The 27,187-nt window shown below is 41.2% G+C and overlaps 1 protein-coding gene across 3 annotated transcripts in view; it reads right to left on the bottom strand.

The window, feature by feature from the left end:
• Window positions 1–27,187, bottom strand: part of LOC121955786 (kelch-like protein 29) — a 378,430-nt gene that overhangs the window by 183,465 nt on the left and 167,778 nt on the right. For all 3 annotated transcript variants that reach the window (XM_042503866.1, XM_042503868.1, XM_042503869.1), the window contains one exon: window positions 1,851–1,998. In XM_042503866.1, coding sequence (XP_042359800.1) covers window positions 1,851–1,998 — 148 coding nt within the window. The remainder of the gene's footprint in view (window positions 1–1,850; window positions 1,999–27,187) is intronic.

The following is a 27,187-nucleotide window of genomic DNA, read 5'->3' as shown; positions in this document are numbered from 1 at the left end:
GTGACAGTGAAGGATCCTTAAAACCTCCAAACAGAGGTCCTAAATAAGCCCCTAAGGTCCTAAAATCCTAAAAACATCTTAAAATCTGAGAAATGTCAAAGATTAGAGTCACCAATTTAGCATCTGACCAAATCTTTCCTTCTCTGTTTGTGAGTTTTGACGTTGAGTAACGGCTTGAAAGGTGTTTTTGCAGAACATTATGATGTCACAGTGAAGATGACCTTTGACCTCTTAGATATTTGAACTTCATTATGATTTCCCATTTGGGATTTGCGTAACATTTTATCATAATTAGCCCGTTTATTTTTGTGTAATAGTCAACCGTCAGCCACCAAATACTAATTACTTTAATTCGAGTCCAAGTGGACGATTGTGACAAATCGGACAAAATCCCCTCAAGGTATTCTTGAGATACTGCGTTCATGAGAATGAGACAGATGAGGTCACCGTGACCTTTGACCACCAAAATCTAATCAGTTCATTCTTGCGTCAAAGTGGACGTTTGTGCCAAATTTGAGGAAATTCCCTCGAGGTATTTGTGACTTATTGTGTTAACAAAAACGGGACAAACAGATGAAAACATAATATCTTTGTGTCCGGAGTGGAGGCATAAATGTCTCATTTTGTAAATATTTTGTCAAAGCAATAGTAGTCCACTCTACAACATGTCTGCAACATCAAAACTGAGGTATTTGATTAAATAAATAATGATACTTGATATCGTATTGCACAGCCCGAAATGAACATGGATCCTATGAGTACCCATAACACGCGTCCAACTCCGTGCGCTCGTATCACAACCGCATCCTTCCATCGTACGAGTGCCTCCAATGCTTTCTGCTACAGAAACAACCCTCGCATGTAGCTGATCAAACGGATTAATAATAAACCCGAGAAGCAATCTGTGTGTAAGAAATGCGAGTCGTGCAGGCAGCAGCAGCGGCTCTAACATGTTTTGATGCTTTTGCTGCCACAGAGTAGCAGCTGTCTACAATCTGGATTTGTTGAGCGAGAATTTCCACTGGAACAATCTCTGTGCCAGTATTATTCTTAAATGAGACACATTTGTGATGAGCAGGAGGCAGAGGCCAGCAGAGCAATGGAAGGAAATTAACTGCTGGAGGGCAGAGCCATTCTGGGCGAGTTCATTACAATAACGGTAAAAAACTTCAACACCGGTTTAACTCCTTCACGTCTGGTCTGCTGCGCCGCTGTTGCTCTGCACACGCTGTTAAAGGGCGTGAGTAGAATAAGGTCGGCGTCTAAATTAGACCTAGTGGAGATCATTTGGAGGACTTTGCCACGTAGCTTTAATTTAGACTAAATCGGCTTCAGTCAGTGACACAATAACATGAACAAGGACAATAAAAAGCGAGGGGGCTGGAGGGTGAAATTTAGCTCTCTCTCTCTTTGTTGTGAAACTTCTTGATATCAGGCTGACGTTTCTATAATTTTATGCATTATTGTGCTGATTTATGTAAAAATGATGTTTGCGGATGTTAATTATGCATGATTGTAAATGTAAAGTATGCATGTTGTGGAGGCAAAGCATGTATTTTATGTAGGGCAAAGCAGCCAAGATGTCTCATTAGCATCTGATGCTGGTGTAGCTGGTCAGAGCCGTCTGGGGTGCAGCACACGCGTGTGTGCATGTGTGTGTGTGTGTGTGTGTGTGTGTGTGTGTGTGTGTGTGTGTGTGTGTGTGTGTGTGGTCCATGTACATGCATACATCTGCTGTGTGCAGGCCAACCCATGATGAGAAACCTACCGCAGGTGGAAGTGCTGGATGTGTCTGTCAGTACATATGCGTGTGTGTGTAGGTGATGCTGTGTGTGTGTGTGATTCATTACCCGTGGGCTCGCTGTCTCGATGTTGCTTCGCAGGGGGCTCATCTGTATCCCAGGGTGTGAGCTGGTTGATGGGCGTCTGTCCCCACCTCACCCCCGGAGCCAGCAGCAGTCCTGGGGTCTGGTTGTCTCCTGGAGACAGACCGGAGACCTGCAATGAAAAATCAGTGATTAGAGCTTCATATGAGGAAAAAACAAACACTCAAACACGTGTGAGAATTAAAACCGAACCACGCTCTGCTGCCTGATCCATACAGAGCAGCTTGCTCATAAAATAACATAAAATCTATTTAATCAACAGCTACGGCCGTGATACTCAAATTATGGCCCACGGGCCAAATCTGACCCCCGATAGGGTGTCGGGTGGCCCCCCCCAACCACTTTCAAATTCACAATAATAACAAAGTGATTCACACTGGGAACAACATCAAAATAGGGGTTTTTATTGAAAAAATGCAAGTGAAGAATCCCCCGCAACCCCAACAAAGGTCCTAGCAAAGGTCAAAATGTCTTGAAATATTAGAAATGTCAAAAAATCCTGGAAACGTCTTGAAATCTGAGAAATGTCCTGAATTTCGAGAAACGTCCTATAATCCTAGAGATGGCCTAAAATCCAAGAAATGTCCTAAAAATCCTAGAAACGTCCTCAAATCCAAGAAATGTCCTGAAATTTGAGAAATGTCCTATCATCATAGAGATGCCCCGCAATGCTAGAAATGTCCTAAAATCCTGGAAATGTCCCAAAACCCTAGAAACATGTATTGGGCTGCTGCCACTGCCCGCTGGCCTCCCGTCATTTTGCAAAAGTGGCGCCCAAGCAAAGCACGTTGAGTGTCCCTGATCTATATTTCTAATTAAACACAATATTTAGTTTTATATTCTGAATGAAAAATGCAACAAATCACAGCCTTCAAACAGTTTTTTTAAGGTTTTGAAGTGATGATGGATCCTGGCTTATGATTAGCGGTGAGTGCTGATTACAGCCTTTGTATAATGGGCGAGGGGGGGGGGGGGGCGTCCTGTTCACAAGCACAGGAGTTTTTGCAAATAAAAACAGCATTTTTCTGTTTTACAACCACAGACGATGACAATATTGATTCCGACTTTGCTTTTGATGGAGATCTAGCGGTTTCCGAGTCTGTTCTTTCTGGGGAGGTGGTGTAACAGCACCTGCCAGACACCATCTTCATCCCACAATTAACTTTCTAGTGTGGCCTACATTCAAATTCAGATCCTTCCCCCCGAGACTTTGTATATCTTAATTTTGCAATGAATTAAACATTGTGTTCAGTCAAGTGAGATAATAGAATTCTGAACACAAATATGACAAATAGAGTAAATAGAAAGAAACCCTTTTGAGGGGGGATGAGAGCGGAGAATAAAAAGTAATTTCAAAGAAGAAAATGAAAAGCTGGGTGACGATGTGTGTATGGGAGTAAATCCAATGCAACTTCACCAAACCAAACTAAGATTTCCCTAAGCCTTTCTTTGCACCCACATCTCTAATATTCTGCGCTGGTAAGGGAGTAAGAAATGTTATCAGGCAAGCCCAGGCTGATGAAAACACCGGGTCAATCACCACTGGACCCCTGAGCAATATTGGCCTCTCCCTGTCTGCAGCTTGGACGCTCGCCCTAACGACCAGGCAGAGAGAGGGCAGCGGCGAGCCTGATTCCCCCGCTCGCCCCCGCCAGCCTCCAGAGTTAATAGAAAAGACCTGGTCACCAGGCCCCTCCTGTGTCCTGGCTGATCCCGCCATCCCTCCCTCCATCCCTCAATTCCATTATCCTCCCTGACCCGGCGTCCACTTTATCAAGCACGCCATCATGAATTCCAACAGCCGTGTCGACAAAGCCAGACGGAGCGCCACAACCACTGAAATCCAAACAACTGGGTTCACAAAGAATCAACGTGCAGTGAGGATCTCCAGTTTGGTTCATTCTGCTGTTGATAGCCACACATCCATTAATCGATAACTAACTGGTTAATTTTTTAAGAAAAACGGAACAAAATGTGCTGAAATAAAAGAGACATTTCCTTTTACGCCAGCGATCTATCGACTCTAAGCCCCGTCCATTTAAAGCTGGTGAATTTTCAGTGTTTTCTGATGTAAAAATCCTCAGCCGTGTTAACGTGGAAACATGGCCACCAAAAGTGTTAGAAAGGTTATTTTTAAAATAAAAAAGTTTAGAGGTTGTTCGTTGGCCTGTTAAAAATGCACCGATTAATGGAACAATTTAAAAGACTTCGTCAAAGCACTGTGACTCAACACATTTCATTACAACTTGGCTATTTTTCTAATATATGTTTTAATCTGGTTGATACATACATATATGTATATGTGTGTGTAAATATACAAATATATATACACATACATACATACATATATACATACACACACACACACACACACACACACACACACACACCTATGTATATACACATATATATACATATTTGTGTGTGTGTGTATATTATACATATATATATATATATACATAGATATGTATGTGATATATTTGTGTGTGTATATATGTGTGTGTGTGTTGTGTAAATATATAGATAGATATAGATATGCTGTAGCTGTAGAGAGATGGATATAGATATAGATATAGATATACGTATATGAATGAATGAATGAATGACTTTATTTCGAACCCAAAAAAAAAGAATTAAAACATATTATAAACAAACAAACAAACAAAACAAAAGAACAAAAGTGTCCAAAAAGGGGTAAGTAGAAGTCAAACCTGTACATCCCTACCCCTTTCTAACTTTTTCTTTTAACACATATATTTTGTCAACTAGTGTACACACACACACACACACACACACACACACACACACACACACAAAACCATCCCTAGTTTACCACCAAACTGAATAGGTAAATAACTATCCCAGCTTTATTTACAGTCCAAATATTTACAATACAAATATCCCCAAATGTTACAAAATACAATACAAACACCCCTAACACAACCTTTCCTCATCCATATACCGTTTTTTTATTTGATTTATATTCATGCTTTGTTTCACACACTGAAATACACACACGCTTTTTTTATTCTTACAAACATGTTTTTTAAAATTAAACTCTTAAATTATAACCCCCCTCCCTGTCACAAAACATCTTTTGAATATTGCCCACGAGTGAATTATGTCTCGCTCTAAATGTGATTATTGCAGTTTTAAATCTGAGCAGATCTATAAAGTCAGTGTATGTGACTTTAAAAACAGCGTGTTCCTGCGCTCCCTTTATCTCACATTATGTACTTTTTTGATCGCTCTCTTGTGAAGTACGCATATTGGTTGTAAGTTGCTTTTGTAAATGTTACCGCAAACTTCTTCACAGTAATTCAGATCAGGTGAGGAATACAGAATGTGCAGTGATTTATGGCTCAGTTTCGGTCTTGTTTTTCCCTGAATGGCGACGCTCTTTACCAGTTTCATCCGTACAGTTGATCTGAGGTTTCCAGCTGATTTTGTGATCTAAAATCACACCAGGAAACCTGTTTTCATATAGTCTCTCTATATCAACATTATCAATCATCATCTGAACTTGTTTGTCTGTATTGCAGTTTCCAAACGTCAGTTTAGTTTTGTTCAAATTCGATGATGACTTGTTTATGACAAACCAATGTTGTAATTTTCTCATTTCTGCCGTGACCTCCTCCAAAAGCTGCTGCAGATTTTTAACATTGGTATCATCTGCAAATAAAACTAATTTCAATATCTTGGATACCAAGCACATATTTTTTATGTAGAAAATACTTTTGGACCTAATTCCGACCCTTGTGGGACCCCAACTGTTATGTCAGGCATGTTGATGTGTAATCACCCATTTGCACAAATTGCTGCCTGTTTTTTTTAACATAATCTTTTATAATTGTTTGACCCAGTCCAACACAACCCCTCTTATAAGATACTTTTTTCTTATTAGTATATCAGGTTTATGGTATCAGAGCTTTTTTTTTTAATCTTTGACTCCTCACATACTAACGATTTTTCAAGGCAACTTGTCGGATTTTACAGTGCACCTGGTTGGTGTGCAGCTAACTAGAGAAACAACCTGCAGACTGACTTGCGTAACCGGTTAAAAATATTTTTGTTGACACTCTTAATGTGTAGCTTTACATGTGACACCGACCCCATTTCAGGAAAAATTCTCCCTCCCTGCTTTAAGACGGATTTATCAGAGCTTTCGAGGCGCTTTAACACTTAAAGACATGACATGCTATTGATGCAGCACAACATCTGCTCTGTAATAAACAACTTCACAATAGCAGACAAGTTCAATGAGTGTCACTCACTTGATAAATTCATACTGAAAGTTATCTGACAGTTTGTAAGTGCTGGGGGGCAAAAGGAAGGAAAAAAAAACACAGCGAAGGGAAACATCTCAAGGCAAAGCAGAAAACAGAGTGATGGAGGGAGAGAGCGAGGCTGGGTTTTAGGGGGGAGACAGGCTGTCAGGTCTTTTTGTCCGGCTCAACCTGTCGACTTCAGACAAGAGAAAACTGAAATGGTTTACTCAGAGAATGCCCTGAGCGCTCAATCCTATCTGAGCGCCCTGGAGACTCGGGGAGGGAAAATTCGGACCGAGGTGAGGAGTTGCTTTCTGCAGCCGACTATTTGTTTTAATGAGCGTTTTTCCTCCTCTTTTCGCTCTGTGTGCTTTACTTCAGTCCTCTCCAGCCACGCTTTATCTTCCACTATATATAGGCAACTCATTAACTCGCAGCATTGACTTCTGCTTTCCTGTAGCCCCGCACCTGCCTCGTAATATTCTCTCGTTAATAATCCCACCCACTTACCCAAAAACAGAGGAAAAAAGAAAAAAAGGAGAAATCTCTCCTGCTGTCACAGTTTTAGTGCACCAGGAGAAAAAAAAGGGTTCTTAGTCAGCGCCATCACATTGACAGCGTATCAGCCAGGCTCGGGAACAATCCTGACTCGAAAATGATCAAGGTTAGATGGGAAACACACACACAGAGACACATACACACTGGAAGCGTGCACACACACACAGCAGGCGCTCACACACACACACACACACACACGCACACACATGTAGGAGAATCAGACGGGATGTTTATTAAGATGGCAGACTTGCTGCAGGTAGGCAGGAAGGTACTGTAGGTTCTGGGACAGCGCCTGTCATTTTCTCTCAGTTTTATTTGCTCTCCCTGTTTCCAGTCCCCTCCTCCCTGGCCGCCCATTATCACCGGGCAGCAGATGGTTTCCTCTGACTCGACAAAAACCATGCTGGAGAGGAGGAGGGGAGCCAGATAAATAATTTTTGAGTCGTGCCAAGCCATTCTGTGTTTGTTGTCAAGCTGGCTGGGGAAAGGTTTTTTTTTTTTTTTTGTATCGTACGCAGCATCCGCGCATATGGACCGCATACTGTAAGTGTGGAATGTGGCACGAACACAGACACACTCAAAGGTGCAATCACGTGTCAGCACACGGAGCTGCACACATGAATCTGTATGTTTGACTGCCCGCACACACGGGAGACGCTCCTCTGCACCAGCTGAAACTGACTGAAAATCGTATGTGCACACGGGTTCTGTGTGCAACTGTTTCACTTGAGGGCCACTTTTGCAGAGTGACAGAAGGCCAGGGGCCAGTCACAGCAGCCCCATATGTTTCTAGGATTTCAGGACAATTTAAGGATTTTTGGACGTTTCTTGGATTTTAGGACGATTGTAGGATTTTATGACATTTCTTGTATTTTAAGATGGTTTTCGTATTTTGGGGCATTTCTCATAGTTTAGATTGTGTCTCAGACTTTAGCACGTTTCTCAGATTTTAGGACATTTCTCAAGATGTAGGACTCCTGGGATATTAGGGCATTAGGGGCTTGACTTGAACGTCTGTCGGGGGTATGGGGGATCCTCCACTGGCATTTTTTAATAAACAAGCTCTATATTGATGCTGTTTCATGCACACTGCCACCTTGTGTACACTAAAAGTACAAAAACTTTACTTTTAAGTTGTTATGCTATTGTTAAGCTAGCGGCTAATGGCTAGTAATGAAATGACTCATGTGAGCTCGGCAGCCAACGTTATCAGTCCTGCCCGTCTGTAACATTAATCAGCAGTGTTAATTTAACAATATATTGTTTAAATATTGTTGTTATTGATGTTATGTTTTGTATTGTTCTTATCTTCATTTAAAATACCCCCCCTCCCCGGAAATTTGCCTGGAAATGGTGGGGATTTTTTTCAATTCTGTACGAATCCAAATAAATAAGGCGATTGCTGTTCGCACCAAGGTGATCATAGCCAATAATGCTTTTTACACCAAAGGTAAAATAACAAATGTGGCCACTTACACCAGTGTGTGTATTCCTGGGTGTCCTAGCAATGTCTTAGTGACTAATTTCGGATTCGAACATCCAAGATTAGCTAGTACGAGCCCTAAAGTTGACCTCTTTGCCTCTGTCCTATCCACTTCCAACCTTGAAGCGTCAACTGAGGAGCCAATCACAGCACACAGTGGGCTTGTTAATAATGTGTTGTAAGGATAATAATAACTATATTTATATGTTGCCTTTAAAGGCAAAGCAGAAGTGGGAGGGGTTTCCTGCAGGAGCAACATAACCATAAGAGCCAAACAACGATGCCGAATTGAGGCCAGACAAAAGAGACACACTTACAAAACAAAAATAACTATAACAACCCATACCAATACGAGTAAATACAATTCAAAGAATATAAGCAGTAAACACGGAAATAACAGCACAAATTATAGAATTAGACACGACGATGACAGAATAAAAGAATAAATCAAAAGATGGGTGTAAATAACCGGATAGCTGCATTGTGATTTTTCTCACACAGATGTAAATAGACACTCTGAATATGGAAATCAATAAATAAAAGTACGGCCTTCCATTTTTATCCCTGTTGCCCTGTAGAGCCTTTTCCAGAATTCGAAGCGGCTATCCATCTGCTGCTTCATCGCACATGCAGATACACATGAGAACACACACATGCACACACAGCAAAACTAGCAGGATCTTTTCCCCGTCTCAAACCTCTGACTGCTGCAGACATGTCAGAATCAGTGTACTGCTGAGAGGGAGATCAAATCAAGAGGCATCAGGCTTAAATATATATACGTGTTTGTTTCTGTCCAGGCAGCGGAGACAGAAGTCTGATCCTGGCTGCCGTAGTGGCTTTTTTTCTCAGACATGACAAACACTGTCAATCTGTCATTATATATGCTCTGCCATCCTGCAGAGTAGGCAGCATTAATGTGCCTACAAGAACCGCCTGCCACTGGCCACCATCTGCTGTGGGTACATATAGGAGGGGGCCTCGATCCGGGGCTTTGATTGCTTTGACTCATCCACAACATCCACATCCGAATAAACAGCCAACGTTTGCTCGAGGCTTTGTGTTTGCCTTTGCATTTTTGCTCCAGCCAGCCCTTGTCTGTGTGAGTTATTGCACCAGTTCAATCCTTTAATAACACGAGGTAGGAAACCAGACTCCCACACAAAACTACCACCGTGGATATTCAGCATGCAGCCTGGTCTCACTACCAGGGTGCCAAAATGTGCCGCCTGAGCAGTGTCGAATCGTCGCCATAAAGATGTGACGGGAAACCCTTTAGCTTCTGTGTGAGACACTGCGGGATTTCCACAAACTTCAACAGAAGCCAGTTATTAGGGTGCTTCATATCAACACAACGCTGCTTTTCCAGCTGCATTTGTGCTGCTCGGAGCTGTGTGTTTTTCATCGACACACTGCAACCTTTTCAAATGTTAATGCAACCAAAGCCGGGTGTTTTTAACTGACACCTTTTGCCTTTCTAGCCCTGACTGTGCCATCAACAGTCCCTGCATTTCCTGCCACTTTTAACACCAAAGCTCAGTGTTTTTTATTGACAAACTGCTGCATTTATGCCACCAAAGCTGGGTGTTTTTTATTGACAGATTACTGTTTTTCCAGCCACATTTTTGCAACCAAAGCTAGGTGTTTTTTTCCGAAACCCGCTGCTTTCTAGCCCCAATTGTGCCCCAAAAGCACAGTGTTTTTTATCAACACATTGTTGCCTTTCTAGCTGCATCTGTGCCACCAAAATGTTTTTAAATTTACACATCGTTGACCTTTCAGCCATGTTTTTAGGAAATCATCGCAGCATGTCCAGCCTCATTGTGCCACCAAAGCTGGGTATTTGATATCAACACAAAGCTGCATTTCTAGCTGCATTCGTGCCACCAGAGTCAGGTGTTTTATATCAACACACTGCTGCTTTTGCAGGTGTTTTTGTGCCACCGAAGCCCCAATGTTTTCCCAACTTTAACCACTTAGGTCTGTTGCTGAAAACGCCAGCCCCTGATGTGAGTTGACTCACATAACCTACATCAACGAAAATCTTTCCCTGACCATAATCAAGTCGTTTTCGTGCAAAAATCAATTCTCTGACTCCTTCTTACTGTTATCTGCATCAAGATACAACACAAAAGGCTGCTGCTGTCATTATCGTAACAAAATATGACCAGCTCCGGCTCTTTGGACTATTGTGCTCGATACTTTGGGCCAGTATACCTTTGCTTGAACATGCAGGGCTCCCCTCCAGTTAAGAGATGGCTTTAGATTCCCCAGAGAAATTACTTTATTGCTCGACTCGGGGAGAAATGGCGAAAGAGAGAGCGAGTGAGCAAGAGAGAGAGAGATGAGTATGTCTATAACACCAAGGTCCCATTGGGGTAAACAACGTTTCAGCACACACTGATCAAATCAACTAACTGCTCTGAGATTTAATAACAGGTCTGGGTTGGTAAAAAAAGAGGTGTAGTGAGAGCAAAGCAGGAGAAGGAGAAGAAAAAAGGGAGGCGGGATGAGGGAGGGCCTGGGCCTTAGATGGAGAAAGGGGCTCATCTAAACACACACACAGAGCAGGCCAGCAACAATACTACATTGAAAAGCTAATCTCGCGAAATGTCATTAGCACAACTGCCAGACACAATGTGATAGCAACGCGCAGGATGCCGGCCGGAGCTACAGCGGGTGATTATGTTCTACCTTTTTGAGGTTCAGTGTTCCTCTGGTGGCAAAGCTCTTTACGCACAAGAGGAAAATAACAGACCGCAGGCGAGGAGGAGGCTCACTGTTGTGTGATATCACTCAGCTGGCATGGTAATAAGGCCTGTTAATGTGCAGTTGTTCTCTTGATATCAGGTAATCTATTCCAAATGGATGGACCGGGAACGTTCGCTGGATTTCTGGTGGTCCAGTGCGGGGCTGCCATTATGGCTTAATTTAAATTCAACAGAAAGAAATATACCTCCACAGTCAGCCCGGTTATCTCTGGGGAGATAGATGCATGTACACAAATTTAATTATAATCACAATTTCAATAACAGCAGTCAGCGCCGTGTCTTGCTATAGCGCGTGCAGCCGTGACATGATATCACATTGTAATCCCACAGCATGAACAAATCATAAAAAACAGTATGTGCGGGCGAAGGAAATGAAATTCAACTCCGACAGAATGGCTTTTTCTTCCCTTTGGCCAAGCATGGACAGATACAGCGAATTTGGCTGAAATGTGGAGGGTGATGGAAATAATGGCTTTCCTCAGAGAAAAGACGCAGAGAAAAAATGGCAGCGAAGGAGTGAAAGATTGAGAGGCAGAGTAAGACAAACCCATCCATCACATAGCCTCGTATCATTGCCTTTGACAGATCGTTCTCAGTTTTTCTAAAAATGGAGAAAAAAAAAAAAAAACCCTCATTCCTCCTCCTGCTCCGTCCGAAAGCTCCAACCAAGTGTGGTCCGAAACTGACCAGCAGCTCTGAGGAGCGTACAAAAGCGCACAACTCATTTTCTTTTCGGACATTATTCACTTACTGTATAGAGGTATCTCTTTTCCATGACAACGCGCTGACACCTAAATGTGAAGTGGATTTGTTCTGGGCTTCCGTCATAATGGTGCTGAATGCTGGAGCCGAACCACGGGGCGGCTGTGTCCAATCTATTAGACTGGAACATAGCAGAGCATCTCACGAGTAAACAAAAGAGGCGACTGCGCCATTTTTGGCAGCCATCTTAAAATGGAGTGGTGCTCCCAATATGCCGAGCAGCGTGGTGCCATAGACGGAGAAGGTGCGTATTCAGCATGAAGCCTGCATACTGAAGAGACGGAGAGGAAGAGAGGTAGTATTTCTTTTTTTACTCCAAAGAATCTGTCCTACTGCGAATAAAAATGTGGACTGTAATTAGACAGGACGGCGGAAAACATTTCTTGAGCATTAGAAAGCAAACCCTGTGTGGCGTTTAAAGACCTTTTGGTGAATCGGAGGAGCTCATACGACACTTTTTGAATCAGAAAATGACTTAACATAAAAATCTGCGACACCTCAAATCGCGTTGTGCTGAAACAAGTCGGTACCTTAACTGAAAAATCGACTTCCATACGTGGTTCTGATCGCAAAAGCAACAAATTATTTCGGACCATTCCTTGTTTTACATAACATTGATTCTTGAAAATCAGGAAAACACTTTAATTTTGAGGTTTTAAGTTTTTACTCTTTGATTAGGCTGGGACAATATAGTATGAAAGATTAAAGTTTTGATTATTAACCCCTTGAAACCTGGATCGACATCAGTTTTCCTGTGCTGTGTTTAGATGCCTTTCACAGGCTATTTAACCCTTGAAATCTGTGTAAATTGGCTTGATTTCAGTAAAAGGTGACAAAAAATGACCTGAAAATTAGTTTTAAAAAAAAGAGGAAAATTTAAAAAATCTACAGACAAAAAGTCCAGAAAACTACATGTATAATTATTATTACTATATATTTAAAATTTTGTAACAGAAAAAATGTATACCTTCTATATTTATAACTTCCATTTTCTTCTATTTTTTTTTAACCATTTTTAAGGATTTTTTGGGGGTCGTTTTTATGTTTGTTTTTGTTTTTTACTTTTTTCTTTTTTGCTTACTTTTAGTCAATTTCTCTCTTCTTTTGGGTTGGGGGGTGTTCATGACAGTGTTTGGACCATGGTTTGTTAAGTTGCCCATGGCTTTCTACTCTCATTTTGTTTAGTTTAAAAGTTTAAAAAGCGATCAAAATCATTTAAAATGCTATTTATCTTCTATATTTCAGATGAATAAATTCTTTGAAAAATGTCCCTACCCAGAAACAGAATAAGCATGTTGATAAGTTAGTTATAAGTTTTTTTGTTTTGTTTTGGGGTTTTTTTTGTTTTTGGCAGGACATGATTTGTCCCAGTGGGTGATAATCGGTCTATAACCTTGTGTTTTCTCAATATTTTTATGAGTGCACAATGAGCTTCTTTTTTTTGTTTTTTACAAGAGATAAAGAATTAAAACAAAACTGAACATAATAACACTGATATTATCATTATGTACCATTAGTTTAAGATTTCAAAGGTTTTTAAGACATTTTTGTTTGGGTGATAATTAGTCCATAACCTTGCGTTTTCTCACTATTATCTATCCACAAAAAAAGTGCACAAAGAACTCAGTCAAAATAAAGAAAGCTCAGAATTAAGCTGAAAGGAAATTGGCATCTAAATGCTTCTTAAAAGCCAAAACAACTGTTATAAAACTCAAAGTCTATATACCTGAGAGAAGTCAGAAAAGGTAGCTCAGTATTGATTCACTTTAGTTTTTATGAGACTGAGGAACGATGCTTGCCATCATTTACAACACCTGCCTGGTTCTTAAAGAAATACGGCAGTTTAAAAACATGTCATATCGGCAGACACCATCTGCATACAGGCAATTTCACTTAATCCAAGAAAAATGTCACCCATTACTGGGGGTTGACTGTTCATGAGTGGCAGTTTGTGCACTAAAAATACTGAAAACACAAACAAAGCGGATCCTTCCACGTGCCAACACTTAACACTGACCCCCGGCAGCACGACAGACAAACATAATGAAAACACACAACACAAGCGCCTGGCGGGTATATATATATGCTATTGATGCACCACAGAAAAGGCTACGGATACAGACTGTATAATTCAAAGCCCGGGGCCAAACGACTGAAGGGGAACGGACTTTCACTTCCACTGAAATTCCAGCTAAGACACTCCGACAGCTCGGCAGGCTCCTGGCTCGACGCTCCAGAAAAGAGAAGCGTGATCGGAGGGGCGAGGCCGACAAGCTTCAGTGGTAAAGCGGGGCTGGAAACCCCGCCTAATATCCCATGAGTGCTCCGAGGTTGCAAGCGCTCACCCTCCACACCCCGACCTCAGCCCCCCTCCTTTTCCTCGTGTTTTCTTTTCTCCTGCAGACAGTGTAAGTGGCTCGGTGAACATGTTTTATCTGTGGGACTAAGCGGCGGCGGGGAGGCTTCTTAGAGTCGTGCTCGGACATGTGAGCTGTGGAGACGTCCTCATGTCATGGTAACACCTCCCAGAGGAGCGTGTCAGGAAACCCTATTGCCCTCCGTTGGCACTGGCCGGGACAGTGAGAGACACAGGTCTCCAGCAGGCCATGACCCTGCCTGATATGTGGTGAGTGTTTGGGGAACAAAATATCCACTGCCTGTCACAGCGGCCGCCTCGGAGACCCGGAGATGACTGTGTAGCTGTTGTGTGTGGTTGAAGCAAAATGACTTCTATGTGTGGCCCCTGTGTGTGTGTGTGTGTGTGTGTGTGTGTGTGTGTGTGTGTGTGTGAGAGAGAGCTGTGCTAAATGAGCGTTAACCGGGCAAACAGCCATTTAGCGCTAAAGAATAAATTGAATTTATATTGATGTTGCAATATGAGGGGAAACAATATCTACTTTGCCAAGAGTGCAGTGTGGGGAGATTTTAAAACGCTTTTCAAAATGCATGCAACCTGCAAGCCAAGCGCGGTGAGGTTTTGGCAGAAAGGCCGAAAACCAGATGGCCAAATGGCAAGACTGGAAATTAGGTGGGGTAATGCGGTGGATGCTGGCTGCACATGTCCACACTTGACGCGTTTTCGTCAAAAGCTTTCTGTATCGTACCTTTGGAACCAAGACTAACACCTTCAAACAGGTACCTAGAGCTGTTTACGTTTCCATCGCACACTGTGCTCTTTAATGTGGGCGGGGACTGTTGACATGTAGCTAAATACATGTACTCAAGTTCTGTATTTATATACAAATCTGAGGTACTTGTAGTTTACTTCAGTATTTTCTTTTCATGTCACTTTATACTTTAACTCCACTACATTTCAGAGGGAAATACTGTACTTTTTCCACTACATTTATCTTTAAGCTTTAGTTACAGATTGCGATTTCATTTTTTATGAAATGTCTTTTTTTGGTATAAACAAAATTACCAAACAGTTTATATAAGTACAGTTGCAATGATTAGTTGATTGATCAATCAATTGACTGACAGAAAATAAATTGAAAATGAAAATAAATTTTTGGGGTATTTTTTCATATTATTTTGAGGGCTTTTTTAAATTTAATTTTCTTAAATAATTCTAATTTTTAGCATGTTTTTTGTAATTTTTTGTGAGTTTTATTTGGGCTTTTGGACTGATGATTCCTTACTGACCAATCTGCAGTGTTTCTAGCTCCATGGTTTAGTGCCGAAAAATGGGGACGTTAACGGACGGTTCTATTGCTACCATCCACAACTATTCAGTATCAAAATGCAAAAAAATTGTACCGGATGACGTGCTTGGCAAAAACACGGCTTTACACTGATTTGAGTTCCAAACTGGCCTACTGTCTGTGCAAAAGAATTCAATCACCGGCGTGTTCGTACACATTTCTTTCTTTCTTTGACCCCAGTGACGCAGAGCTTCAGCTTGTTTTGTTGATGCTGCAGTCTTCACCATATTGTTCTGTTCACATTACAGATTGTGCTGTATGTGTAAAAGGGCCCAACGTCAGGTCGCTATTGTGGCAGTTAAACAGTTTACAATGAAACGCTCATTCTTTTTTCTTCTTACCGTCAAGGACAAATTTCATGAAAACATTTACCTTTAGGGAGAAGAATGTACACGCCTCAGTTAATGCTGCTTTACATTTCGTCCTTTTGGCACAACAACTTTACCATCTCACCTCCACACTTTTTTTATATCACCCTTTCTGTGCTTATTTCTGCTCATACAGAAGATATTAAAAAAGTTTTGTAGATTTCAGTTACCAACGTGTACAATAAGAGCTGCAAGTTTGCAGATCAACTTTAAGGGTCGTCCTTAAACGACTTCTGCTAGACTTGATGATCCCCATTATTTGCCACCAGGGTATTATCCCCAAAATCCACACAAATAAAAACAACACCATACAATCCCAGCTGGCCACCAACGTTGTTACGCTACGTTCCAGACGACTCGGACGTCGAGATATCCTGACCTCCGACTAAAATTGTACAATGGAACGCCATCAAAGGTTCCTACTTGAAATCGGGGCAAATCCACGTACCCCGACTTCAGATCTGACATCAAACAACAAAGGCAGCATCCATGGAGGCCACATTGTAAATGATAAGAAATCAACTAAAAGGCAAAGTAAAGTGTATTTGCATGTATTTAATTAAAATAAGATATCTACTTTTATAAAGTAAAACCTGTTCTGCATGTAAATGTATCGCCGGCGTCTGTTACCTTATGCGTGGTTTTTCCACTCTTTTGCTCATGTGTGCAAAGAGGCGGCCCAGCTAAAGGTGCAACTGTCCGTGGACTAACCACAGAGACACCAGTCCATGTTTTTTTCTTTATGTTTGGTGTTGTGCATCCTCGAATGTTTGGAGGTCAGAAGTCGGAAATTTCAGCTGGGAAATTCAAACTTACGACTTAAAATGGAACGCAGCATTAGGGCTCATTTATTCTCGATGTTAGATTCATTCATGGATACCGATAGAGTCTTTTGTCTGATCATTTCACCCACGTGTGCACGTCTCTTGAAAGCTTACGAATACAGACGACAAAGAGCAGAACAAACATAACACAAGGGGTCCAATGGTAATTCAACACACAGGAGTTTTAAATCTGACAAAGGGATTTTTTGTTGCTTGCTGCTACCTCTACAAGTCTGTGTGTATACAGTATGTGTGTGCGTGTGTGTGTGTGTGTGTGTGTGTGTGTGTGTGTAGGAGGCATCAGGGCAGCATGTAAACACTGCCATGCGAATAGTGCGAGCTCTCGCTGGTGTGGCACAAGCGTACATACGTGAATGCGGCTCCCACACTTGGAGCTACAGGCTACCGGAAGACTAAAAACATGCTATCAGTGACGTTTTTCAAAACAACTTGGCATGTCTGGGCTTCAGGACACTTGAATTACTTTGGACAAGCATTTTGGAGACATTTTGTGGTTTTATTTTGTATTTTTTTAACGTCTGAATCCCGGTCACTGTTTGCTTCAACTGTTTGGGAGACGAGTGCCTTTTACCCATAGCAGTGTTTTGTGGACTATAAAAAATTTAACCCAACGTAACATCTGCATGAGTGTGAGTAGATTATGACTGAATTTTCATTTTTGGGTGAACTATCACTTTAAAATTCTGTCTTCAATCTTAAGCTACAAGAGAGCATCATGCCAGCCCTCAACACTCGCCCTGGATCAGCAGTGAAGAGATGGACGTTCAGCTTTGTTCTGTACAACTTAAAGCTTGTGCAAATCTCTTTTAGTCTTTAAGTCGACTTAATGTACATGAAGAGAGATTAACAAGCTGGAAAAATCATCTATCGATAGAATCTACGGACTCCTGCAGGTCTGACGCATGTTTCATGAGCTACACAGATAACAGATTATAAAGCTGATGAAGCAGATAGATGGATGCTACTATCCCATGGAGCCTCCTATTGACTTTGCTGGGAACTGAGATCTGGCAGAAAAAAAAGCAGCCTTTGGTCAACAGGGACCACAAGTGTAGAACAGTCAGGTTTCTGGCCAGCATCCACCCTGCTCTGACAAAACGCCCAAATATGAGCTCTGAGAGTGCATATTTCAAACCAGATGGTAATAAAATAAACAAGGCCGTTTTATTTCAAGCTCCCATCCACATCCATAGGATTTTCATCCTGCTGAAGTGCGCACACTGAAGCGTTTTACAGTGTTACATCACCTCAGCACCTGGGAGGCAAAGTCTCGAATCAAGACTGCAAGTGTGAGTAATTAAACTGAGAACGGAGGCGCTGCCAATGGCCGGGATTTGCTGCAAATGTGCCTAATTAATGACGCAGTGCTGCAACATTATGAGACCAAATTTATCAGCTCCACTCGGATGAACTCTGGACACTGAAATGAATACGCCAGTTGGCTACAGAGTGCCTATCACCTTTCATTCGGGGGGTCCTAAAAATAGCAGATTAAGTGAGGTACAGCAGAATCTGCATTACAGCGCTGTCAATTCGCAACCCCTCATGACTCCACTGAGGTATATAATTACCAGTGCGCCTACAAGCCTCTCACTATGTTATTTTTGCAGCCCTTTTTATTCACTTTAGAGCATTTCTGGTAACAGGAACAAGGATTAAAGGGGTAGTTCAGATTTTTTGAAGTAGGGTTGTATGGGGTACTTATCCATATAAAGTATATTACAAACAGCAGATGTTCGTCCACACGCCCCCAGTTTGGAGAACTGGTCTGACATGTAAACTAAGTTATCTACAGCTGTGACTCCCACCTCCAAAAAATTAATATCACTCTAAATATACGTTATATTGAGAGTTTTTTCACTGCTTCACCTCAGACAGTAATTTCCAAGGGGAAATAAAGCCATTATATCTGTGTCTTCAGAGCCAGACTCCACTGAGAAAAATGGTGATTTAACGTCACTGAACAGCAGCGGCTGGTCTACTGCTGCCTCAGTCAGTTATTTCAGCCCGTTCTCATTCCCAAATTTCTCAGTGATTTCAGCGGAAGAAACAGATGCCACTGCAGAATTATTTACAACGCTGTTCTTGCCCTCCATCAAGCATATTTATGTGTGTACATCAAGGAAAAAAACTGTGAATGAACCTTTTCTTAGTGTCTATACCGAGGGTTAGTACGATGTTTGGCTTTATGTATGAGGCTCCGTAGATATGCGGTCTTCTGCTGAAAGACTTGAAGCTGCACTCGTTGGTTCGTATCTTAGATGGTCTTTTAATTTTCCTTGTTTTATGGTTCACTGGTGACAAATGTTAACATATTTTTAGTCCTTCCTTGTAGTAACTTCATTTGGTCTTTTATATTGCTTGTTCTGTATGTCTGTATGAGTGTAGAGCCAAACCATTATGTTTTTTCCAACGCTGTACTGAAAGTGTGAAATGTAAAAGAATGCGATTCAGAACAATCTTTTAAAAGTAAAAAATTAGAAAGAAAAATTTAAAAATTCTTAACTATTAAAAAAAAAAGACTGGCCACAGTACCCAGTTCAGGAGAATAAAAAACACCCCAAAACTCAAAACTATCTAAAAAAAATAGCAGCAAAATAAGGAACATGACTAAAAGGCTTTATTAAAATAGTTGCCAAAGTACCCAATTCAGAAAAATTAAAAAACACAAAAACCTCAAATCTATTCAAAAAGAGAGAGAGAGAGAGAAAGAAAATGACTAAATAGTTGCCAGCTGATTTTCTGCCCATGCGCTAATTGATTTTTTGATTGGCCATTGCAGCTGTACACGTCTAATCTATTGTTTAGTTTAATCTGTAACAAAACTTCATATTTCATTTCTCTTCTTACATTTTTATGAAAAAAAACACAACATCTTAATTTGTAAAGTAACCACAGCTGTCAGATAAATGTAGTGGAGTAAAAGTAGAGAGTGGCATGAAAAGAAAAGCAAAGTACAAGTACCTCAAATGTGTACTTACAGTGCAAGTACAGTGCTTGAGTAAATGTACTTGGTTACATTCCACCAATGAAAAACTTGAACATGCGCTAATTTATGTGGAAAAGGGGTTATAATACATGATGAAACTTTAATGTTATGCGTATTTTATTACTTATTTTAGTGTATCCATCCTATTTTATGAACCTTTTGTAATGTGTCTTTGAGTTCCTTGAAAAACACTCTATAAATAAAACATTATTATTATTACTATTATAAATTACTACAGACAAGTACCCCATATAACCCCACTGAAAGAAAAATCTGAACTAATCCTTGACAAGTCGACTTTTGATCCTCACAAGAAAACAAAAAAACGTGTCAAATTTTAAATCTATTTTAAGCCATGACTTAAAAGATCTGGTCGCGCGGCCTCGAGACTTCATCAGCCAAAGAGACAAGCCTCCACATTAAAGCGGCGCACAGGCAGCCACATGTGTAACCCGTGGCAGCGATCCAACCTTTGAGGTTCCAGTCTTGGAGCTCCGGCTCTGCTCCCTCAGGGTTTTGAGAGGAGACTGAAAGACGCGGTTTATCCCACAAGATGAAGTGGTCACTGCGGCTCTGTGCTCCTGCAAGCACAGGGGGGAGTCCACACTGCACACCGCTTGGGGTAAGATATACACTGGAGAGACACGCTGGGATCATTAGAGACCCGAGACTCCTAAAGAAATTGAGAAATAGCCATGAACTACACTGCGGCAGGTGGATAAACAGGCCTTCGCTTGAATCATGGGAGGATTTATTACGAGAAAAAGGCTTTTCTGTGTGTTTGGAGCCGCCTTTCAACTGCCTGTGAATGAGCTTCTCTTGATTTGGATTTCGAAACTTTTTTTCCTTTTTTTGGGGGGGGTTTTCAAATGCTAATGCTCCTCTATACAGATGGCAAAAGTAATTTCAAGGTCCACATCCTGTGTCGAAAGCTACAATTGACAAGTAAAATTAGGATCTTTCTGAAGATTGGTTGATGTCTCCATGCTTGTTTTGTTTCTTAATGGCACACAGTTTGGTGGGAAAAAAAAACAAAAAAAACTGCCTTGTTACAAAAGTAAAGTCTGCATAAATATCGTTGAGGAAACTACACGTCTTCCATTCAAAGAAAATATAATAATCATGGATTGTGGGCTATTATCACTCTTGTAAGAATAAAATCAATTTATACCAGCTATAAAACACTGCCTCCTGTCTGTGCTCTGAATGTCAATGTTTTTAAATGCGTTTCCCTCTCTTTTTAAAGACTGGAAATGCTCTGTAAGTACATATTTCAAGAGCTAAAATCGATGCAGTGAGCCTGTCAATGTTGCAGCTCACACATATTCTCTATTTCCTTTGTTTCCTCTGCTTTAAACGTGTCCAGCTCTCCTCAGCAGCCTTGTACACTGCAGTTACATTCCACACTATTGTAGAGAATCAAACAAACAGCAAATGTGTCAAGAAGAAATTCCTCTAGTTAGTTGGCATCCGTCTGTTCCTCTCCGTTTTACCTCCAAACTTGTGAGGATATGGGTTCAGTAACTGTGCTATCAGTCGCAGTAGTGCCTGTGAAATGGGCAGACGTACAAACACTCGCTTTGGATCTTTGTAGCAGCTACATGTGCACATCAGATTTGTGAAAACTAGGACTTCAAAAAACAAAAGAAAAGAAAAAACATTCTTGAAATGCAGTTTTGAGGCCAATATTTAGTCCCTCTGGCATAAATAAAAAACGGTTTGATTTTGTTTTTGGATTTACCTGTTTGTTATGTGATACTGTGAGAGATGAAAAAGTGTTTCTGCTTCACGGACACAGACATATTAATATTCATGAGTTAGATGATTAATCACTTACATGGATGAGTCATGTTACTAAAAACGGTTCCTGCAGCCAAATATAAAACTAGAGTACCGATGTGCATAAAAATCGGGCTTAATACCTGATGTGTCTCTGAGTCACTTATGTAAGGAGACACATCACACACCCACCAATCGATAAAATGCAAAGACAGACACCATTAGTAGTTCATACACCCATCAGCCACAGCATTAAAACCACCGACAGCTGAAGTGAAAAACATTAATCATGCCGTCACACTGCAACGTTCTTTATGTTTCCTGACACGCACAACACACCTAAACATTGTTGCAAACGAAGAACATCCTCTCAAGGCGACGACACTCAAAACCTGCTCAAGAGAGGTCCAAGAAATGCCCGGAGTACCATTTTTTAGCCGCCAGAGCTTCAGCATTAATCAACACCGAATAATTTGAGCTTCAGTCAGCGGAGGGTGGACGGTAGGCACGTTTCCATTACAGATTTGTGCAAAACTGAAACGTTGATAAAGCACAGTTGCAAGATGATTGTGTTTCAACTGAGTGATGTTAAGCGACTTCTCCTCTGGTGATAACGTTCCAGTAACCATGGCAATGGATGTTCAAAACATCAGCAGCTTTATTTCTGTTGCAGCCACCGCATTAGCCTTCATTATTTCCAATCTAAGGCCACGTAGGCGTGTTGTGGAGCCATAATGGAAAGGCGAGCCCCTTATACGTGGGAGCGGCCACGTATGAGGGATTTCTGAGAGCTGATAGTCCACGATTTCACAGAGGAATTGTGGATTCAAAACTTGATCTGCTCACCTTTCTCAGAGTTATGTGATGCAATAACAGCTCTTGTAGCTCCTGCTGCATCATGAGGGAGCCAGTTCCTACTGACAAGCACATAGCCACAGCATCATGTGACCTAGAAAAGACTAAAAAGTGTCTCCATTGCAGTTTTGAGAAACATGGATTTTCTGAATCAACTGAAATACCACCACATGCGACATTAAAAACATTTTGCAATAAATGGGAGTTTTTTTCCAAATTGACATGTTTCCATTAGGCACATTTTTTATTCACAGTTTCAACTTCCATAATTTGAGGGTTAACTGAAACCCGTCGACTGATGTCATCGCAATTCACACTTCAAGTCAAGTAAAGATTAAACAAAAATACAAAATCGTGCCAGAAATGTATGCCATATGCATGAACACAGAATTTTATTTTTTTTTAAATGAAGAATAAAAAGTGCGTAGAATGCGCAAACAGACCCTAAGGGTTAATGATTTCACTTCATCTGTTTTTAAATATTGCGAATTTCTTATAAAATGTATAAGATTGTGCAAAATTAAGAAGTCTTGATTGCGTTGCTTGGAATCACTTACTGTATGTACAGTACAGTGTGTGTGTGTGTGTGTGTGTGTGTGTGTGTGTGTGTGTGTGTGTGTTTGCCAGAGAGCTAAAGGTGAGAGAAAATGTGAGTCACCCCCGCCTGAATAATATCAGCAATAGTGACACAAATAAAACAGTCTAATTAAAGTTCTCTAATGGCTGCATTATCAGGGTCCGTATACAACACTAACTGCACGTCCACGATGCTGTTAGAGTTATTGCTCGTATTAAAGTTTATCTGACAGTGATGGAGGATGTTATGAACTGTTGTGAGCTTGTGACATTTGGCCCCCGAAAAAGACCTCGCCCCGGCCCTTCCCTACAGCCGGAGTTATGGCACACTCGACTCAGAAGAGATTGCGCACCAATGAGGAAATGGCGTGCTCTTTCTTTTGTTTCTGCACTCAAATATACAGCCTCATTTCATCGGCTTAACGACCTCGTTTAAATGAGCCTAATGACTCTCACTAATGTCCGGGCATGGCCAAGAGACTGAGACTGTTCTCGCAAGCAATGTCCTCTGTGCGCACATTGTATATCTCCATTATGAGGCCTGGTCTCCATGGACAACACAACCTATTTATTGGCTTCTCTCTTTGTTTAAGATTAATATTAATACAATGCCACAGCTTCTCTGTTATATAGCTTACAGCGGTGATGTTCAATTTATTTAATTTCCTATAATCATGGCAACATCTGAATATTCTAGAAATGTCCTAAAATCCTTGAAATGTCTAAAGGTCTCAGAAATGTCATAAAATCCAAGAAATGTCCAAAGATCCTAAAAATGTCCTGAAATTCCCAAATTGTCCCAACATCCTAGAAATGTCCTTAAATCTTAGACACATGTATGGGGCTGCTGCGACTGGCCCCTGGCCTTTTGCCATTTTATAAAAGTGGCCCTCAAGCAGAGCAAGTTGAGTATCGTTGGTTTACAGGTTGAAATTTCTGGGACATTGTGAAGCATAATTTAGCTGCTCTGTGTCTGAGTGTTAAATGTTGTTTTAGGTAAATGCCAAAAAAAAAAAAAAAAAAGAAAGCTGAATATATCCATTTCAATGGATGTTTTGAGTGTATATGCTCTTTTTGGCTCATTGCTTCACAGCAGTGTAATTTTTGACATCTGAATTGAATGCAGGAAAGGTCACTGAAATGCTAATGCCAAAATATAATTTCAAGGCAGCTCTTCAAAATTCACTGAGAACACATCACAGAAAAGGGAAACATTAAATCTTGCTGTCTCTGCGTTGGCCTCCGTGTCAAAGCTTGTGACGCCTCCGCTGCGAACTCGCTCAATGTACACTGTGATAGTTTCCATTAAAGACCAGAGTGTGAAACCAGTGCTCGGCCACTCTGTTATGGATCAATTTAAATAAGGGACTTTGCTTGGCGTCAACACAGATCGATATGCGGATGGACTTCCTGATGTGGTCATAACCACCAAAGCGGGCCCATTATGCGAAGCGCTGTTGTCAAAGGCGGATGTAAAAGCACATACAGTGGGATGTGTGACAGGAAATCAATACGCTCTGATAGGGACTGAAATCTGACAGCTCAATAAGCTTTGGAGGGAAGATGTTCCCTCTCATTCCTCCTCGTCCTCCCTCTTCCCACCATAACTATATCCCGCTCCTACAAGGGACTTAACAGCTCAACCCTGCAGACTATTTCAGATTACAAGCTCCTGTCAACAAGTGCACAGGGAACCAGTGTGCAGGCTCGTGTCGGGGAAATGGGAATCTGTATACGGCACAGCTGCTGCTGCTGCTGACAACAGAGGTGTCTTTAAAGTCCGCCTCCTGTGGCATCATTACTTCATTCGGATGCAGTAAAGGGGCTCTGCACACTCCTGGTCAAGAGGACGGACCTTTAGATAAAAACTCATTCCGAAAACTTACTGCTGCCGCAAGACAACTGCAGATATCCCAAAGAGATGTACCAAAGGAACACGCAAAGATCAGCCACAACTTTAACCCTTTAAAACTCGTGCAAAATTGGCTTGATTTCCTTCAAAAACATGATGCCAGAATTAACAGCAGGGGGTTCCCAAAATGGGAAATGTCACAATACAAAAAGCTCGTTACAAACACAATACTCTGTGGAAGTGGAAATAAATTGCTGTTTTTTTATTCTTTCACAGCAGTTAATAACCTGTGTTGTCAAAAAATAGATTTTTAAAGCTTGTTTGCATTTTTGGCACCAACATTTAGGTCTGCAGTTTACACAAGGTTGTGGCGTGCACATCCCCTAAAGTCTGCTTGTAGCTGCGGTGCACATATCTCCGGGTATGGACTAGCTGTTAGAATAATAATCTGGTTACAGAGGGTATGCGTTGACATCACTTACCCCCCGAAAACACACCTCGCTCAGTGGGACTGAGTGGCAAAACATCGGTCAACCCGGCTTTTGTTACTTAAGTACAGTTAATATGAAATGGGAACAGAAAATCCATGTTTGGGTGCTTGGATTCTAGTTGTTTCTGCAAATTTGCTTCTCTCTCTTTTGGCTTTTGGTGGTCTGTAAAAAGATAAATTAAAAGTTAACGGCCCTAAAATTGATCCTTGTGGTACACCACAGGTAACCTCATAGTGTTTGGAGAAGGGATTATCTATAGATATAAAAAGCTCCAAATACTTTTTACTCTTTGTAAAGTCAATCGCGAAACAGCTCTCCCCCATTTTAGATGTGGTTTTGTGTTTGCGTAACCTCAGTGACCTCCGCATGCTGTGACGTCACGTGCAAACCCTCTACTGCCGTATATCATAAAAACTAACCAGTGGTCAGCTGCTGTGGGAAACAGAAGGTGAAGCGAGCCTCCCGTGCTTCAGTTTTAAGGTATTTTTTTACCCATATAGCCATCTAAGGTATGTACAATGTCTTACTATTTCCAGATTTATACCACAAGGATAAAATTTCCAAAAGCAACCAGAGATATGTCACTTAAACATAAACATGTCATTCTCACCACTTTTCAGTTTCACTCTGTTTCATAATAGAAAGCTGAAAGTTTGGACGGTGAAAGAAGATTATGAATGGGATGAGTGTAAGAAAGGAGCTACAAAAAGATAAGACACACACGAGTAAAGCCATGATAATAAGAGGAATAGATGACAAAGGAAGGCCGAGGGAGGGAGGGGGAGCTCATTGTTCAACATTTATTGTTACACCTCGACAGCGAGGTGCCTCAACATGTTGAGAGGCGACAACAATCACTCGTTTAGAGACAAATCCCGCTTTAGTGCTGATCTAGGATTATGACTCTGATTAAAAAACCGCGTTCCTTTTGTAGCTCAAGTCTGATGAATCAGTCATGGGTGATACAGCCAGAGGATGTGCCCTGGAATTAATCACATCCCACCTCTTTGTTTTTGATCGAAGTTGGTCCTTTTTTTTTTTTTTTTGCTGCATTTTCCGGGAAGACTACTAAGACCGAGGAGGAGCTCACAAAACATTCAAAGGATCTCAAGATGAGATGGATGAATTATTAATTACCGGTGTCTTTGTAAACTGTATATAAAATGATCATGTTTGTGGGACTATGCAAGGTTGAAAGCCTTTTTTACCCTCGCAGGTTTTCTCAATGTTTTTTTGCCCGTCGCGGCAGCCGGGTGCAGCTTCATTGAAAATCTGGCGCATGGTAAATAGCCCTTAAATTAGGTCCCTGGCCTTCTAGCTTGGTTATCTGTGATGATCGGAACAGTGTGTGCTGCTTGAAAAGACCCATTTTCCCTCTGGCACATCATTTAACATGTCTCATTTACCAGGGAAATATGCAGGTCACACACCAAGAGATTTCTGGTCACATCCTCACCTCGCTCAATACAAATTTAAAGGATTTGAATTAGAACAACTATTACATTTCTTCTTCTCCCTGTATTTCCGCCTGATAAATATTAATGTTTTCTTCTTCTTTGACCACAATAAATTTTAAGTAGGTGCCTTCAGCAGAAAGAGGAGGAGGAAAAAAACTTTTTACTTGGTAATGATAGCTCAACCTAGATCTTTGAGGGGCACCTTAATATAAAATAAGGAACGCTGGACACGGCAGAAGGACCATTATGCCAAAAAATGAACAAGAGGAGACAGAATCCCTAACGCAAGCTGTTTCAAACTGTCAGCTTACAGCAGTGATACCCAACTTAAGGCCCGCGGGACAAATCTGGCCCCTGATATGGTGCTGGGTGGTCCCCAAACCATTTTATAATTCACAATAAAAATACAGTGATTCACACTGGGAATTATTTTTGTACTTTTAGTAAACATAAGGTGTCAGAGTGCATAAAACTGCATCAAAATAGAGCTTGTTTATTAAAAAAGTGCCAGTAAAGAATTCCCTGCACCCCCTGACGGAGGTC

This window comes from Plectropomus leopardus, chromosome 16 (genome assembly GCF_008729295.1).
Source record: "Plectropomus leopardus isolate mb chromosome 16, YSFRI_Pleo_2.0, whole genome shotgun sequence".
Lineage (NCBI taxonomy): Eukaryota > Metazoa > Chordata > Actinopteri > Perciformes > Serranidae > Plectropomus > Plectropomus leopardus.
The sequence above is the reverse complement of the archived record's forward strand: the minus strand, read 5'-3'. Positions and strand labels throughout refer to the sequence as shown.